This window comes from Falco peregrinus, chromosome 10, assembly GCF_023634155.1.
Source record: "Falco peregrinus isolate bFalPer1 chromosome 10, bFalPer1.pri, whole genome shotgun sequence".
Taxonomy (NCBI): Eukaryota; Metazoa; Chordata; class Aves; order Falconiformes; family Falconidae; genus Falco; species Falco peregrinus.
Genome location: NC_073730.1, coordinates 28,648,810 through 28,662,046, shown reverse-complemented (window position 1 = coordinate 28,662,046; position 13,237 = coordinate 28,648,810). Strand labels below are relative to the sequence as shown.

General features: G+C 43.5%; 2 protein-coding genes across 4 annotated transcripts in view; one reads left to right on the top strand and one right to left on the bottom strand.

Moving 5' to 3' along the window:
• SCP2 (sterol carrier protein 2) overlaps nucleotides 1–5,945 on the bottom strand; it is a 21,621-nt gene extending 15,676 nt beyond the window's left edge. The window contains exons 1-4 of the mRNA XM_055815849.1: nucleotides 5,806–5,945; nucleotides 3,402–3,456; nucleotides 2,757–2,828; nucleotides 711–842 (exon numbers count right to left, since the gene is read on the bottom strand). Of these exons, the coding sequence (XP_055671824.1) occupies nucleotides 711–842; nucleotides 2,757–2,828; nucleotides 3,402–3,456; nucleotides 5,806–5,847 (301 nt within the window). The 5' untranslated portion in view covers nucleotides 5,848–5,945. The remainder of the gene's footprint in view (nucleotides 1–710; nucleotides 843–2,756; nucleotides 2,829–3,401; nucleotides 3,457–5,805) is intronic.
• On the top strand, nucleotides 5,846–13,160 carry ECHDC2 (enoyl-CoA hydratase domain containing 2). 3 transcript variants are annotated; one of them, XM_055815852.1, is made up of 10 exons: nucleotides 6,003–6,157; nucleotides 7,591–7,658; nucleotides 8,267–8,354; nucleotides 8,861–8,947; nucleotides 10,130–10,222; nucleotides 10,853–10,909; nucleotides 11,303–11,490; nucleotides 11,940–11,990; nucleotides 12,253–12,300; nucleotides 12,951–13,160. In XM_055815852.1, exons 1-10 carry the CDS (start codon nucleotides 6,040–6,042, stop codon nucleotides 13,026–13,028), a joined length of 876 nt encoding a protein of 291 aa, XP_055671827.1. In that variant the 5' UTR covers nucleotides 6,003–6,039; the 3' UTR covers nucleotides 13,029–13,160. The 3 variants fall into 3 exon arrangements, with proteins under 3 accessions (XP_055671825.1, XP_055671826.1, XP_055671827.1); XM_055815850.1 differs by lacking the exon at nucleotides 7,591–7,658 and having other exon boundaries at nucleotides 5,846–6,157; XM_055815851.1 differs by lacking the exons at nucleotides 7,591–7,658; nucleotides 12,951–13,160 and having other exon boundaries at nucleotides 5,846–6,157; nucleotides 12,174–12,300.
• The last annotated feature ends 77 nt before the right edge of the window (nucleotides 13,161–13,237 follow it).

Genomic DNA, 13,237 nt, shown 5'->3' with positions numbered 1-13,237 from the left:
TTGGGTTTGTTTTTAAACTGTTTGACATCAGTCATCTTAAGATGACCAAGCACTTACATCTCTGCTACAAATACTAAAATAATCCTACAGAATATTACTATAGTTTTCATTACAGAAACATCAGCATTAAAGCGCAAAATGTCCGCAAAGGAACTGCAGAAACAGAAGGAAACAGTCATCTGTCAGTTTCAAGCAGTCTGTCACAAGGCATTGCTCTCTTTCCCTCCCTTCCAAAAATGTGTCAGTCAAACATCAGTGTTAAAGTTAAAAATAAATAAATAAATAATCTTCCTCACAGATTCTTCTCTCCTTTTCATCCTGTAGCCTAGTGTGTTGCAGTACTATACTGCAACTTGTTCTGTATTACTTCAAACAACTTTTCCAGAATAAACTTAACTGGCTTACTACTTATTAGGTTCATACAGCTTATGACGTAGGAAAGGACGTTTATATCCATATGCACCAGCTTACTGCATCACAGACGTAGTCTTAGGTGCATATATAATGCTCCAGTTCACACTGATAGTCTTAAAGTGCTTTGTCTTATATTTGTACATACAACTGACCAACCTTTTCAGCTGAGTGTGGCAGAAAACACAACTTTGCCTATGAGGATCAGACATTCACAGCTCAGTACTCATGCATTCTAGTTCTGCTCTTCATTCAAGCAGTATTTATAGAAACAGCAGCCCCAGAGCAAAACAACTCACCTCCTTCTACTAGTTGTCTGGCCACGAACAAAGCAGTTGATCCAGTAGCACAGTTGTTGTTAACATTAATGATAGGAATGCCAGTTAAACCCAAACCATGATAGATAGCCCGTTGTCCACAGGTTGAGTCACCTTTATACACAAGACACAGTATTAAAATAAGGTATATACTCAAACTTCACTAGTAAAAAGAAATTCTACCATGTACGCACAAAGCTACCACTTAAACTATAAACTTGAACTTTTGCACTGTCATCTTGAGTATGTCTCTCAAGTATCCACAGTACAAGAACCTTCTTGAAGTACAAGAACCTACAAGTACAAGTACAAGATGAAAATCATCAGATTTTAAAAACGTGTTTGTCCTGCTTCTGCGATAACAGGCCATGAATCAATGGAAGGTAACTGGACTGGACAGAAACGCCTTAAGACGTGTGGCTTGGAAGCTGCGACAGGTATCACAGCTGACTGACCCTACTTCAGCTGCCATGATACAGTCATTAATAGAGAAACAGGAAGAAAATACATGGAAAAATCTTTGGAATGGAAACAGATTTCCCTATATCAAAATCTGATTTTGACTGCTTTGAGAAATACCTTGGGCATCTGTGAACTGTAGTGACAGGAAAAGGTTCAAACCACTCATTTAACACCATCTCCTCTCACTACAACAAGCAGTGACTGCAAATTAAAGGCTTCTGTTGAGGGTGTCTATTAGAAAATGTGTTTGAGAGTTGTGCTGGTTTTGCCTGGGATATAGTTAATTTTCTTCACAGTAGCTAGTGTGGGGCTACATTTTGGATTTGCACTGGAAACAGTGTTGATAATACAGAGATGTTTTTGATATTGCTGAGCAGGGCTTACACAGAACCAAGGCCTTTTTCTGCCTCTCACACCACCCCTACCAGTGAGCAGGCTGGGGGTGCACAAGAAGCTGTGAGGGGGGACAGCCAGGACAGCTGACCCCAACTGACCAAAGGGGTATTCCATACCACGTGATATCACATCAGCATATAAAGCTGGGGGAAGAAGGAGGAAGGAGGGGACATTCAGAGTGATGGCATTTGTCTTCCCAAGTAACCGTTAAGCATGATGGAGCCCTGGTTTCCTGGGGATGGCTGAACACCTGCCTGCCAAGGGGAAGTGGTGAATGAATTCCTTGTTTTGCTTTGCTTGCGTGTGCAGCACTTGCTTTACAGTCTTTACCTCAACCCATGAGTTTTCTTTTTACCCTTCCAATTCTCTCCCACTGTGGGGGAGTGAGTAAGCAGCTCTGTGGGACTTAGCTACCAGCTAAGGTTAAACCATGACAAGGGTCCTGCTGCTAATGAAGGCAGGGCAGCACTGTGCTGGTATGTAAACAATTTAGTTTTGTATATATCAGCTGTGAGGCATTATTCTGGAGACATACTAATGCATGTACTCTCATTAACCTTATACAGTACGTTAAATCATGGTTATGTTTCTGTGTATGTCCATAGGATTTAAATACTTATGAGCATCTCACAGCATAGGTCTGATCTATCACTTAAGAGCTGAATCCATTCAGGTATCTCTCATGTGCTTTTGGACCGAAAAATGCAAGTACACAGTACATGTTTGATCCCCAAAATACCCCTAGCAAGTGTCTTCAACTCAAGAGCAATGGATAAACAAGCTAATCCATTCCAGTGCACTACACAGAGCATCACACAAAGAATAACAGAATTTTCAAGTCTATTGCCATAAACATTAAAATATGGAAGTTTTGCGCTACTTGAATAAATATACCACCTGATCTGGCTGAGCTACTTGTATGAAACACATTTGGAAGACACAACTTTATGGAAGTCTTTCCATACCCACAACTAGAGCCATAAACTCCACAAATAAACAGACATAGATCTGTGATCACTAAAAATAATAATTTTTAGAAGTTTGAGACAGTTCTACAAATTGACATGATGAATTATTATAACCTGAAATTGATGGGATCCCCCATACTTTATCCGCACAGATGTTGCAAATGTCACAGATGTCACATCCCAGTCAAATGACACTACTTACCGTAAACATAACCAACACATGCCTGTTGCACTGCTGAATACGGAATCCCAGCATCACTTAAAGCCGCCTGGCCTAAAAAGAGTTGAAAAGTTGAAAAAAAAAGGTTAAATATTGAAGGGAGGCAGGGCAGAAGCAACTCTCACAACCATAACAAGCAAACCTAGAGTAGTATGTATGAATCATGCATTCACATACAAGAAAAAGAGCTGTAAAAATGACTTATTACGTAATGTGACTGGTTAACATAGCCTTGCATTTTCATTCTCATAAGGACAATTTTGCAGTATTTTGAGTTCTGAACAAGCTCCTTCATCAGAAAATTTCATGCAATAAATTCTGTGTTCATGCATAAAGGTTATTTGTCCCGATGAAATTATGTTTGAATAATACAGGTTAAGCATGGAATCATTTAAGTGTCCAATCCAATTTTAAGCTATCCTTCTGACTTCAGTACTGGAAGGCAGAGAGCTGAACAGGTCAGTTGTGGATTTTGTAAGTGTTCTTTTTCATCAGTTTTAGATTTGCTTTTTATACGTATCTATTTAGTGAGCAGTAGCTGTTCCTTCATATGTGTAATAAAAAGATTAACTGTGAGACTTAAAGTAAGTGTCAGCAATCACACTAAATGCTTTATTATTAAATTACCTGCCTCCTTAGCCATATCAGGGTAATCAGCACTCTCCTCATTAGGTTTTGTGAACTGACAAGAAAAAAAAAGGGAAAAAAAAAACACACAAGAACAAAACACAGTGAGGTTTAATACATCTTTTGCTTAAACTGGTACAGGTATAATCTTAATATTTACTTTAGAAATAGGTTTCTGAACAATCAGTTTTAAATAATGCAAACAATTTAGTTTAATTTAATTGACCTGAAAGTGCTTGCACAAAATCTGCACAGTTCCTAAGTGCTACTGTCAGACCCTGTGACGGCTAAAAACATAAAATAATGCAGTTTTATGGAAGCTGAGGACCAGTTTTGCTCAGTCTTAAAGAAGATCCATGACTTGTATGGAGATGGACAATAACCCTGTCCAAAGCCTCTGGGTGGGACAAGAGAGTAACAGTTGTGTTCGCTGCTTCATTATAATACATGACATAATCTTCACTAAGGCTTTGATAAATACCTCTGCTTCAACTTTATTTTGTTATACTCCTATTTTTTAACAATAAAATGCTTGTTCTTTGTATGGAACTTGCTTCTACTCCCTTTCCCAAGCCATATTTCGCTTTTTTACAAATTATACCAAACCCTACCCTACCCCTCACCATTGGGGTACAGGTTACATTTGTTTTCTTCGTAGTACAACTCATGAGTGTCCACCAACAAATATATGTGCTTTGCATTTTTACACCATACTAGCTTCTTAAAGTTCCAGAAATTATTTGACGTTCACTGTTAGTATATAAAAGATAATTTGCTACCTCCATATGCTTACCTCCCCAACTCCAGTCTTTTGCAACACTTAGCTGTACTTTCTGTAGTGCCTCCTTCCCTTAATTTAGACAAAGAACCTTCAAACTGAAGGTCGTAAGAAAAATCAGTCAATGAATTGATCATTGTAAAAGTCTGTAAGATTGCCTGATGTTACCTGGGCTAACAAAGCGGGGAAGAGAGTATGGACAATTTCTCAAATCACACAAAACTGATAACTAAGATGATCCACCTCCGAAAATGAAAGACAAGGAAACACAGATTGTTGTTTTGAGAAGGTATACCAATTTTTAGCAGATATTATATAATTAAGATTAAAAAAGAGAAAGGATGCAATCCTAAAAGACTTCATAACAAAATGCTTAAGATGTAATATAGTGTCTGAAAAGTTTTAGTTGTCTCTCCCACACTACTGTTCCTTCCTTGAGCACACCACAGGTGAGGTCCAGTAACTTCCAAAACCACATTCTGCAATCCAGTTCAATGAATTCAATGAACAGAATGAAGTCTTTTACCCTTTATTTCCTTCCCTATCACATCACATGCTGAAGAAATATTCATGCAGCCATAAAAAAAAAAAAAAGTTATTTAAAAGTGTGGGGGGGTTCTCACTGGCAAATACCAATCTTAAGTTTCATCCACCGAGATGAAGAAGGTTCCTTTAGCTTTTGCTCCTCTTTGAGAATCACAGAATCATTTAGGTTGGAAACGACCTTTCAGATCAAGTCCGACCAGGACTGCCAAGCCCACTACTAACCCATGTCCCTAAGCGCCATGTCTACACATCAGTTAAATCCCTCCAGGGATGGTGACTCCACCGGTTCCCCAGGCAGCCTGCTGCAATGCTTGACAGCCCTTTCGGTGAAGAAATGTTTCCTAACACGCAACGTAAACCTCCCCAGCACAACCTGAGGCTGTTTCGCCTTGTCTTACTGCTTGTGACTCGGGAGAGGAGGCCGACACACACTTCGCTCCAGCCTCCTTCCCGGGAGCTGCAAAGCCGTGCCGTGTGAGCCCGCTGGGGGAACCCGGTGGCCGGGCACAGGCACCCCCGGAGAGTCCGCGGTGCCCCCGGAGCCCAGCGGCCCCCGGCCGCTCACCGCCAGGGGTCAAGCCCTTGACCGAGGTTGCAGTGACACGGGGACACACTCTGGCCACGGCAAACCCGTCATATCGACCGGGCTTCAAAACATTAACTCGGCCGCCGCGTCCGTCCCCGCCGCCGCACCGACCAGAGGTGAACTTTGCGTGGCGCCGCGGCCGCCCAGGCCGGGCCCGTGGGCCCCGGCTGCCACCTCAGGCCGCTCCGCGGGCCCCGGCTACCACCTCAGGCCGCTCCGCTCCGCTCCACAAACGCGCTCCACGGGCAGCGACCGCCCCTCGCCAGGGGCCTCACCGCACCTGAGGGGGCCGCGCACGGCTCCCGCGCCACCGCCCCCCGCGCCCCCTCAGCCGTCGCCGCCTCAGGAGACAAGACCCGCCCGGGCCGCCCCCGTCCCACCGCACACGCCGAGTTTCGCTCTGCCCCCCTGCACGGCCCGAACGCGCAGGCGGCGCCGGGGAGGGTTCAGGCCGGCGGCGCGGAGCTGGGCCGGCGCCACGGCCCGGCCCGTACCTTGGTCATACCGACGCCCACCACGAACACCCGGCGCTGCATGATGGCGACGGACAGCAGGTGCCCGCACGCCCCCTCCCGCGCTCCCCGCCGGCCGAGACCCCGCCGAGACCCCTCCCGGACAGCAGCAGCGGAGCAGAGGGGCGGGGCCAACGCCCAGTGGGCGGGGCCAGCGCGCCTTCCCCTCCCTCCACCCCCTCTCCTCCCATCGCCCCCCGTGAGGCGAGAGGCGCCATGCTGCGGCTGGGGCGGGCGGGCCGCCTGCTGCTGCGCGGGGGTGGCGGAGCCCCCAGGGCCGCCCCGCGGCGGGGCGCGGAGGTGCTGGTGGGCGCGGCCGGCGGGGAGCGCAGCGGTGAGTGCGGCGGGGCCGCGGCGGGCCGGTGTTAGGCCGCGGCGCTCGCCTGAGGGGCTGTTTCTGTGGTGCGGAGGTGCTAAGCCGCTCAGTTCTGATAATTCCCCTTAAAACGCATCAGCTGCCGACCTGGGGGGGGGTGTGTGTGTGTCGTACATATCCCCGGGCCCGAGGGGCTGCGGGCCCCACCTGAGGTGCGGCCCGGCCTGCCAGGCACCTCAGGTGGGGCCCGCAGCCCCTCGGGCCCGCCCTGCGTGCCGCCTCGTAGCGACCAGGGGCAGGTTGCTTCCTATATTTTCCCTTCAAATTATGCCCTGATACATTTTTCTAGAACCCAGCTGCCAAATAAATAGCTGAGTGCAAGGGGTTTTTAAGTTATATGCAAGAGGCCTGAGTAGAAGCAGCCCCGGGTTGCCCCAGGGCATGTCTGTGCCTCTACATGCATGAGAGGCACTAAGCCAGGTGAGTTTTGGTTCAGATTGCCAATGGAATTACTTTCTGGTAAGGGTAAGTATCGCAGTTCCTGGTAGTTTGGCTAGTTACATGACTGCAGTGACCAGAATTGTGAATTTCCATTGTTTTTGTTTGTGCCCACTGTTACCTGTGTCTGTCCCCGTGTGACACACCTCTTGGTTCAGGCAGAGGGACAGACACCTTCTGGCAGGGCAGAAGGACCAGGAATGACAGATGCAAGGTACATCTATGCACCTGCAGCAACAGCATCTTTCAGGGTTAAGGCCTGGGAAGTGAGCAGAAGTCCAGCCGAGGAAACAGGAGAGGTGGTTTTTTCCCTCCAAAGCATATAGAAACCATTGGGCAAACATTTCCAAGACACAAGTGCAAGGGAGGAGTAGGTTGATGATGTGCTCTTATTTTTCCACTTGGGCTTAGGAAATTCGATTGAAGTCCTTTCCACTGATAAGCTTATTAGCTTTAAATTAAATGGAGCTGCAATTTCAAAACTGTTCTGTAATGCAAACCGAGAGTGACCAGTCTGCAATATTCTCATGCAAACAGCAATACCAAGAGGATGGTTTTCTTCAAGGAATGTACTTGAACACAGTGCAACTGTACAATAAAAACTGAAATAAATAACATTTGGAACAGAAACCTAAGATGGATCATTTGGGTTTGGGTTTTTTTTTCCATTCCTGCAGTGATTCTGGGACATATATTCTTGGATGTCATGTTCATTTTAAAAAGTCTGTTTATATTCCTCACAGTGCTACTGAATTTTACAGTTGTCCTGCATAACTGGGTTTTATAGACATGGTCTACCACCTCCACTTCTAAAATAACTGATTGTTTTAGAGTATACTTTATATGCATTTTCAGGAAAGAGAAGATGCAGCATATGCAGATATTGTTCCCAGTTGAATTACCGTGTCAGAGAATTAAATGAAGTATAACTGAAATTGTCTCCTATTACTAAGGTATTGCTGAAATCCTAATGAACCGACCCCACGCGAGAAATTCATTGGGAAAAGTATTTGTAAATGAAGTGAGTATGGGCCTGGCCTATAAACATCTTTGGAATCATGATCAATAACTAAATGCAATTAAAATAGTTGTGGGAAATCTGAAACAAAAACTTAATCTCTTGCTGAAGGTCAGTGGGAGACTGGGGCAAGGCAGGTTAGCCTGAAGAAAAAGAGACTGTCGTGTGTTTATACTGCAGTAACTTCAGATGTGGACTGGAGAGAGATATTGGAGTTACTTTAAGTTCCTAACTCAGACGCAAGTCCTTACTTGTGTAGTTACAACAAAAACACACTCATTGTCAGACCTTAGCAGATGATCTGTTTGAAGTTAATATATTGCAGAGAAGGTCTGGCTCATGCCTGGACAGGAAGGGGAGTTTAAGGTACCGCAAAGGTTCATCTCTCAGTGGAAGAAAAAAAGAGACGGGGAAACGTGTTGTTCTGAGGCTGTCATGGAAGGATCCTGCTGGCTCCACATATGTGATTTCCAGGAAATTCCTGACACTTGCAGGGGAAAAAAAAAAAAAAAAGATACTTTTATCATAGAGTAGGAGCTTGCTAAACTTAATTCTATACATGCCATATTCTTAAAGTTTTATTTCTCTTGTTTGTACTCCCTCCTTCGTAGCTGTTCAGTGCTCTGGAACAGCTCCGCTTTGATGAGAAGGTTCGTGTGGTGGTGTTCAAGAGCGAGGTGAAAGGTGTATTTTGTGCTGGTAAGTAACACAGGCTCTGCAAATTAATCTTTAAAAACCCGATGGTTCTTAGGGTTGTGTGCTGATCAGATTGTGCAGAAAAGCAGCTGGAAATGCACACTAAAAGGAAAATGGGCTGGCTTTTGTGTAGCTAATAACAAACACATTGTTCTCTTTCACCTGTCTGCCTTTCAGCTTCAGTGATGAAGACGTGTGTGATGGAGTGAGCCACACAGGCTGCGTGGCGCTACTGTTTGGTTTCTTTTTATAACCATCTTCAAGCACAGGTGTCTCTCGTATTGGAGTCCTTGATTTCCAGATTTATGGGTTATCATCCTTACAATAATTGGTGCTCCTTTCTGAAATTTGTTGAAAGGGAACAGAGGAGCACCCTAACCACTGCTCCAGCCCGGATATCCACACCAGCTTCCACTGAGCTTACCTAACCTGAACACTGTACTTGAAGACTTCTGAAATAGTCTGCCCCCGGACAGGGACAGAAGGGAACCTTTTCCTCCTCTATTTAGGTGCAGACTTGAAGGAACGTGCAAAGATGGATGATGAGGAAGTTGGATACTTTGTTAAAAGGCTGAGAAATCTCATGGATGAAATAGGTAAATGATTATCTCCATTGGGAAACTTGTCCTAGACTGCCTGTACTGAGACAATTAGAAATGCTGCAGGAAGGGAAGGATGCTGGCCCCAGCAGGTTATCCATTTTGGAGTAGCTTCCCAAGTGGCTCCAGCTTATGCCTGAAACAGCGATCTGATTAGAATTAAATACCAACTGCCCTGCTGCCCCTCCAAGGACAAGATGCATTTCAGTACTGCCTTTAGCCATGACAAAGAGCAGCGCACACACATGCGTATAAGCAGCACCTACTATAACAAAGCATTCTATATACAGGTCTGTGTAATCCTTGGGAGACGGTGCTGGACAAAATGAGCTGTGTTGGTTGTCCCACTTTCAATACGTGCTGAGAAGCACTCTTGATACGGCAATGACCTATGAAGGTGGATTTGGATCTGTGAATGGATTTGCTGAAAGTCAGGGATTTTGTACCTACAACTCCTCCCCCCCCCCCCTTTTTTTTGTGAAAAATAATTTCTGCAATTTTTTTTTCTCCTTCCCTATTTATGAATTATTCTGCTCTCACTGGAGAGGAATAGCAAAGTGAAATCTGACTAAAATACCAATCGGAATTGCAGTAATTAAAACCCAAACAACAGTGTAGAAAGAATGACCCTGTCCCGCAAACCACAGAGGCAGCTGGGGGCAGGGGGTAGTTACAGCACAGAACTAGGTCACCTCTGAAGTCTGCTTCCAGCTCCCAGAGTATTTAAAAATCTATCTTGTCAAGCCACTGATCTCCAGGTACCTCAGGTTCCTCAGCTGTGAGGTGACAACAGTGTTTACCAGGTTCAAGAGCCTTGGCCAACAAAAGCACCAGAAGAGCCAGTCATTGTAACAGTGGTTAGGGATGGTGTCTTTGTTTCAACTGTTAAACTGCACCATCTGGATATTTAAATCATAAATTTCCAAGGAGACAATTAATCCTCTTCTCTGTTGCAGTAGCTTGCATTTGCATGCTGCTTTGCATCTAAGGAGAAGTGCAGAAAGGTAGTTTCTACTGTTTAGACACAGTCAGAAAGTTTGTGGCAGAACAAAATTAACTCTTGAGCAATTTTGAATTTGAGAACTACTAAAAGCTTTAGAATTTAAGCATTTACATTCCAGAAGTAAGTGGAACAGAACTTCTGGAACAAAACTGTGTAATACCTGTTGTCTTCTTTAGCTGCCCTGCCTGTACCCACAATTGCCGCAATAGATGGCTATGCTTTGGGTGGTGGACTAGAACTGGCGCTGGCTTGTGACCTTCGAGTAGCAGGTTTGTGTGTTGCTTAATGCAGGGATCTTCTTGTAATCGGTGACTGTATTTTAAAGAGAACTTAGATGCAGGATAGCTGACTGTTAATGGAATCCAGTAGGCTAAGAGAGGTACTTGCAGAGTTCAGGAAATGCATAGGCATTTGTCCAGAAATTGTGATGTTTAGTTATTATTGGGAAAGCAGTTTCCTTGCTTAAAAGATAAAGCTTATTTTTAGACAAGATTAGGATTCCTTCAGAAAACTGTTCATTGGTAGAATTAATTATTATCATGTAATACTAGATCAGCACTCTAGCTAGGTCTAACCTCCCCTACTTAAATCAGTTTGGACTGGAAGACTTCCTTCTTCTGTCTCCACTTTTCCACCCATTACATTCCTTCTAGTATGGACCCAAGGTTCATTTTTCTAGATAAGATTGCTATGTTGGGGTAAGCAGCCATACTACACGTCCCTCGTCTGACTTGAGGTGGACATTGGTTAAGCAGTGTAGTATTCAGACTTTCTAGCTACCTGGAAAAATGGAGTTCCTGTTCAGTACTGACTGTAGTTTTATTCATCAGTTCAGTATGGAAAATTTGTAGTTACATGGATCAAAAAGTAACTAAATCCTCTATTTATTTTTTTAATAGCTTCATCAGCTAAAATGGGCCTTATTGAGGCTACAAGAGGGCTTCTTCCTGGAGCAGGTAACCCTCATTAAATCTTCAGTCTCTTACTTTCTCAGCTGTATAGTAAATATTTTGCCACTAGAGCACCTGAAGTGTTTTGAATGTAAATTAAAGTAGCATCTTACAGTGACCCAAGATTATCTATGAATCAAGAGTTCTGTTCTAAGCCCTGTCTCAGACTTGCTATGGATTTAGGGAAGTCCCTTTACCCCTTTTCCTGTTTATCAAAATAGGCAGAAGGGATGCTGAAGCCTTTCAGATGCCTTGCAGAATGTTTACATGTTCATAGTTATTAAAGAAACATATGATCTGTATTTTTCAAACCTCCTTGTTATACAAGGAGACAAAATAGTGTTGTGTTTGGGGGCATTTCTCAGAAATGGGTAACAGTGGTTTTGCTGTTGTCATAAGGTGGAACCCAGCGCCTGCCCAGATGTGTTGGAATAGGTCTTGCGAAGGAACTCATTTTCACTGGTAGGCAGATTGACGGAGAGCAAGCCGCCTCAGTGGGATTAGTAAACCACGCAGTGCCACAAAACAGTGAGGGAGACGCGGCTTACCAGAGAGCATTAACTTTGGCTGAAGAAATCCTTCCTCAGGTAAGTATATTATTCATGTGGTCAATGTACAGATGGCATTTCTGCTTCCCTTAAGAGAGAGCAAACAAACAATTGAAAATTCCTTTCTATTAAATACTGAAGCCTTGGTTTCCTGATGGGTAAGACCCTTAACTCCGTCCACTCTTTTGAGTGCACTTTCTGTAGGAACAAGTGTTAACATCCAGCTGCTTAACTCACCGGACAGCTTTACCTCCCAGTTGTGGTAACACAGACCTGCAGGACACACTGGAGCCATGCACCATGTGCATCTATTAACTCTCAAGAATGCCAAATTGGGTTTTGGTGTTTTTTTTAAATACTTACTAACTTCCTGCAAATTTCTATAGACTAAAAGGTCATTTGAAGCTAGGATAATGATATAACAACACTTATTATGATGTGGCTTTAATTTTTTTACATGTTTGTTGTGGCTTATTTTTTTAATAAAGGCTCCATTTGCTGTGAAAATGGGAAAACTGGCAATAAACAGAGGAATGGAGGTAATATTTTTTTTTTTTAAATACTGAGGTAAATGAAGCGGACAGGCAGCTCGTAGATTACTACAGTAAAAATGTTTAGAGCAGATGAGCTATAGTCCTTGTTTAGATCAGGCATTTAAAACCATTGTAGGAGTATTAAAGACTTTAAAACAAAACTAATATGGCAGGAATTTTTTTCTACAGATGCTAACACTGTAGTTCTAATAGAGGAGTGAAGGCCACTCGCTACAAGTGAAGTTTATTGATTCCCTCTCATCCCCAGGTTGACATTGCATCAGGGATGGCTATTGAGGGGATGTGTTATGCCCAGGTAGGTAAAGGAACAACTGTACGCTTTCTAAAGCTAGGTCCAGGTATTCCGTGTCCTTGTGTATTTTCCTCTCTATAAGGGAACACTAACAGCTAAATCTAAAGCTTTGATAACATACTTGAGTGCAGTTCCAGGTATCTAGTTCAGAATAATAATTGCTGTTATGCACTACTGCCTCTCTCTGCCTGAGACCAAAGTCTGTCCTTAAATACCCTTCTCTCTAAAGTAATTGGGTGTTCTTAGTTTCAATGATACAATTAAAGGATGAGCATTATGAATGGTTTTATTTTAACAAATTCAAAAATTGATTCCTGCTGTGGTCATTCTTTATGACAAGTTTTGAAAGCATGTGTCTTTCTCAGCTAACAGAATAATGTAACTACCATCTTAAAATACACTGAGGCAAAGTATTACATTCATGGAAAACTGTTTCCCTGTATAGTTCTCTGGGCTCTGTCTTAGATGCTTTGCTTGCGATTTGCGCTACAACCCAGTCTCTTTATTTTCCTAATTGCAGAACGTGGGACTTCATGTATCATTGAAAGAAAAGCAATCTTAGCCTTAGACTACTACTGCCAAATTAATCAGTACTTAAAAACATATCAGACTTGTCAATGAAAAATATACTTTTTTTTTTTTTTTTGATGTAGAATATTCCCACAAGAGACCGTCAGGAAGGGATGGCTGCTTTCAGGGAGAAACGACCACCTCGGTTTATTGGCAAATAATGCTTCCTCAATTCCCTTTGATTTCTTGAGATTATTTTTATGACTCCTTGCCTTTGCCTGCATTTCTGAATACTCCACTGGATCAGTCTGCTGTAAGAATTTCCAAATAAAGATATAACTTTGTACAGCTGATCTTTTTAAAGCATGTACACCTTAAGGCAGTGGCTATAGCTCTCAGACAGCTGTCAAGTATGGAGAAGCTTTGGCTC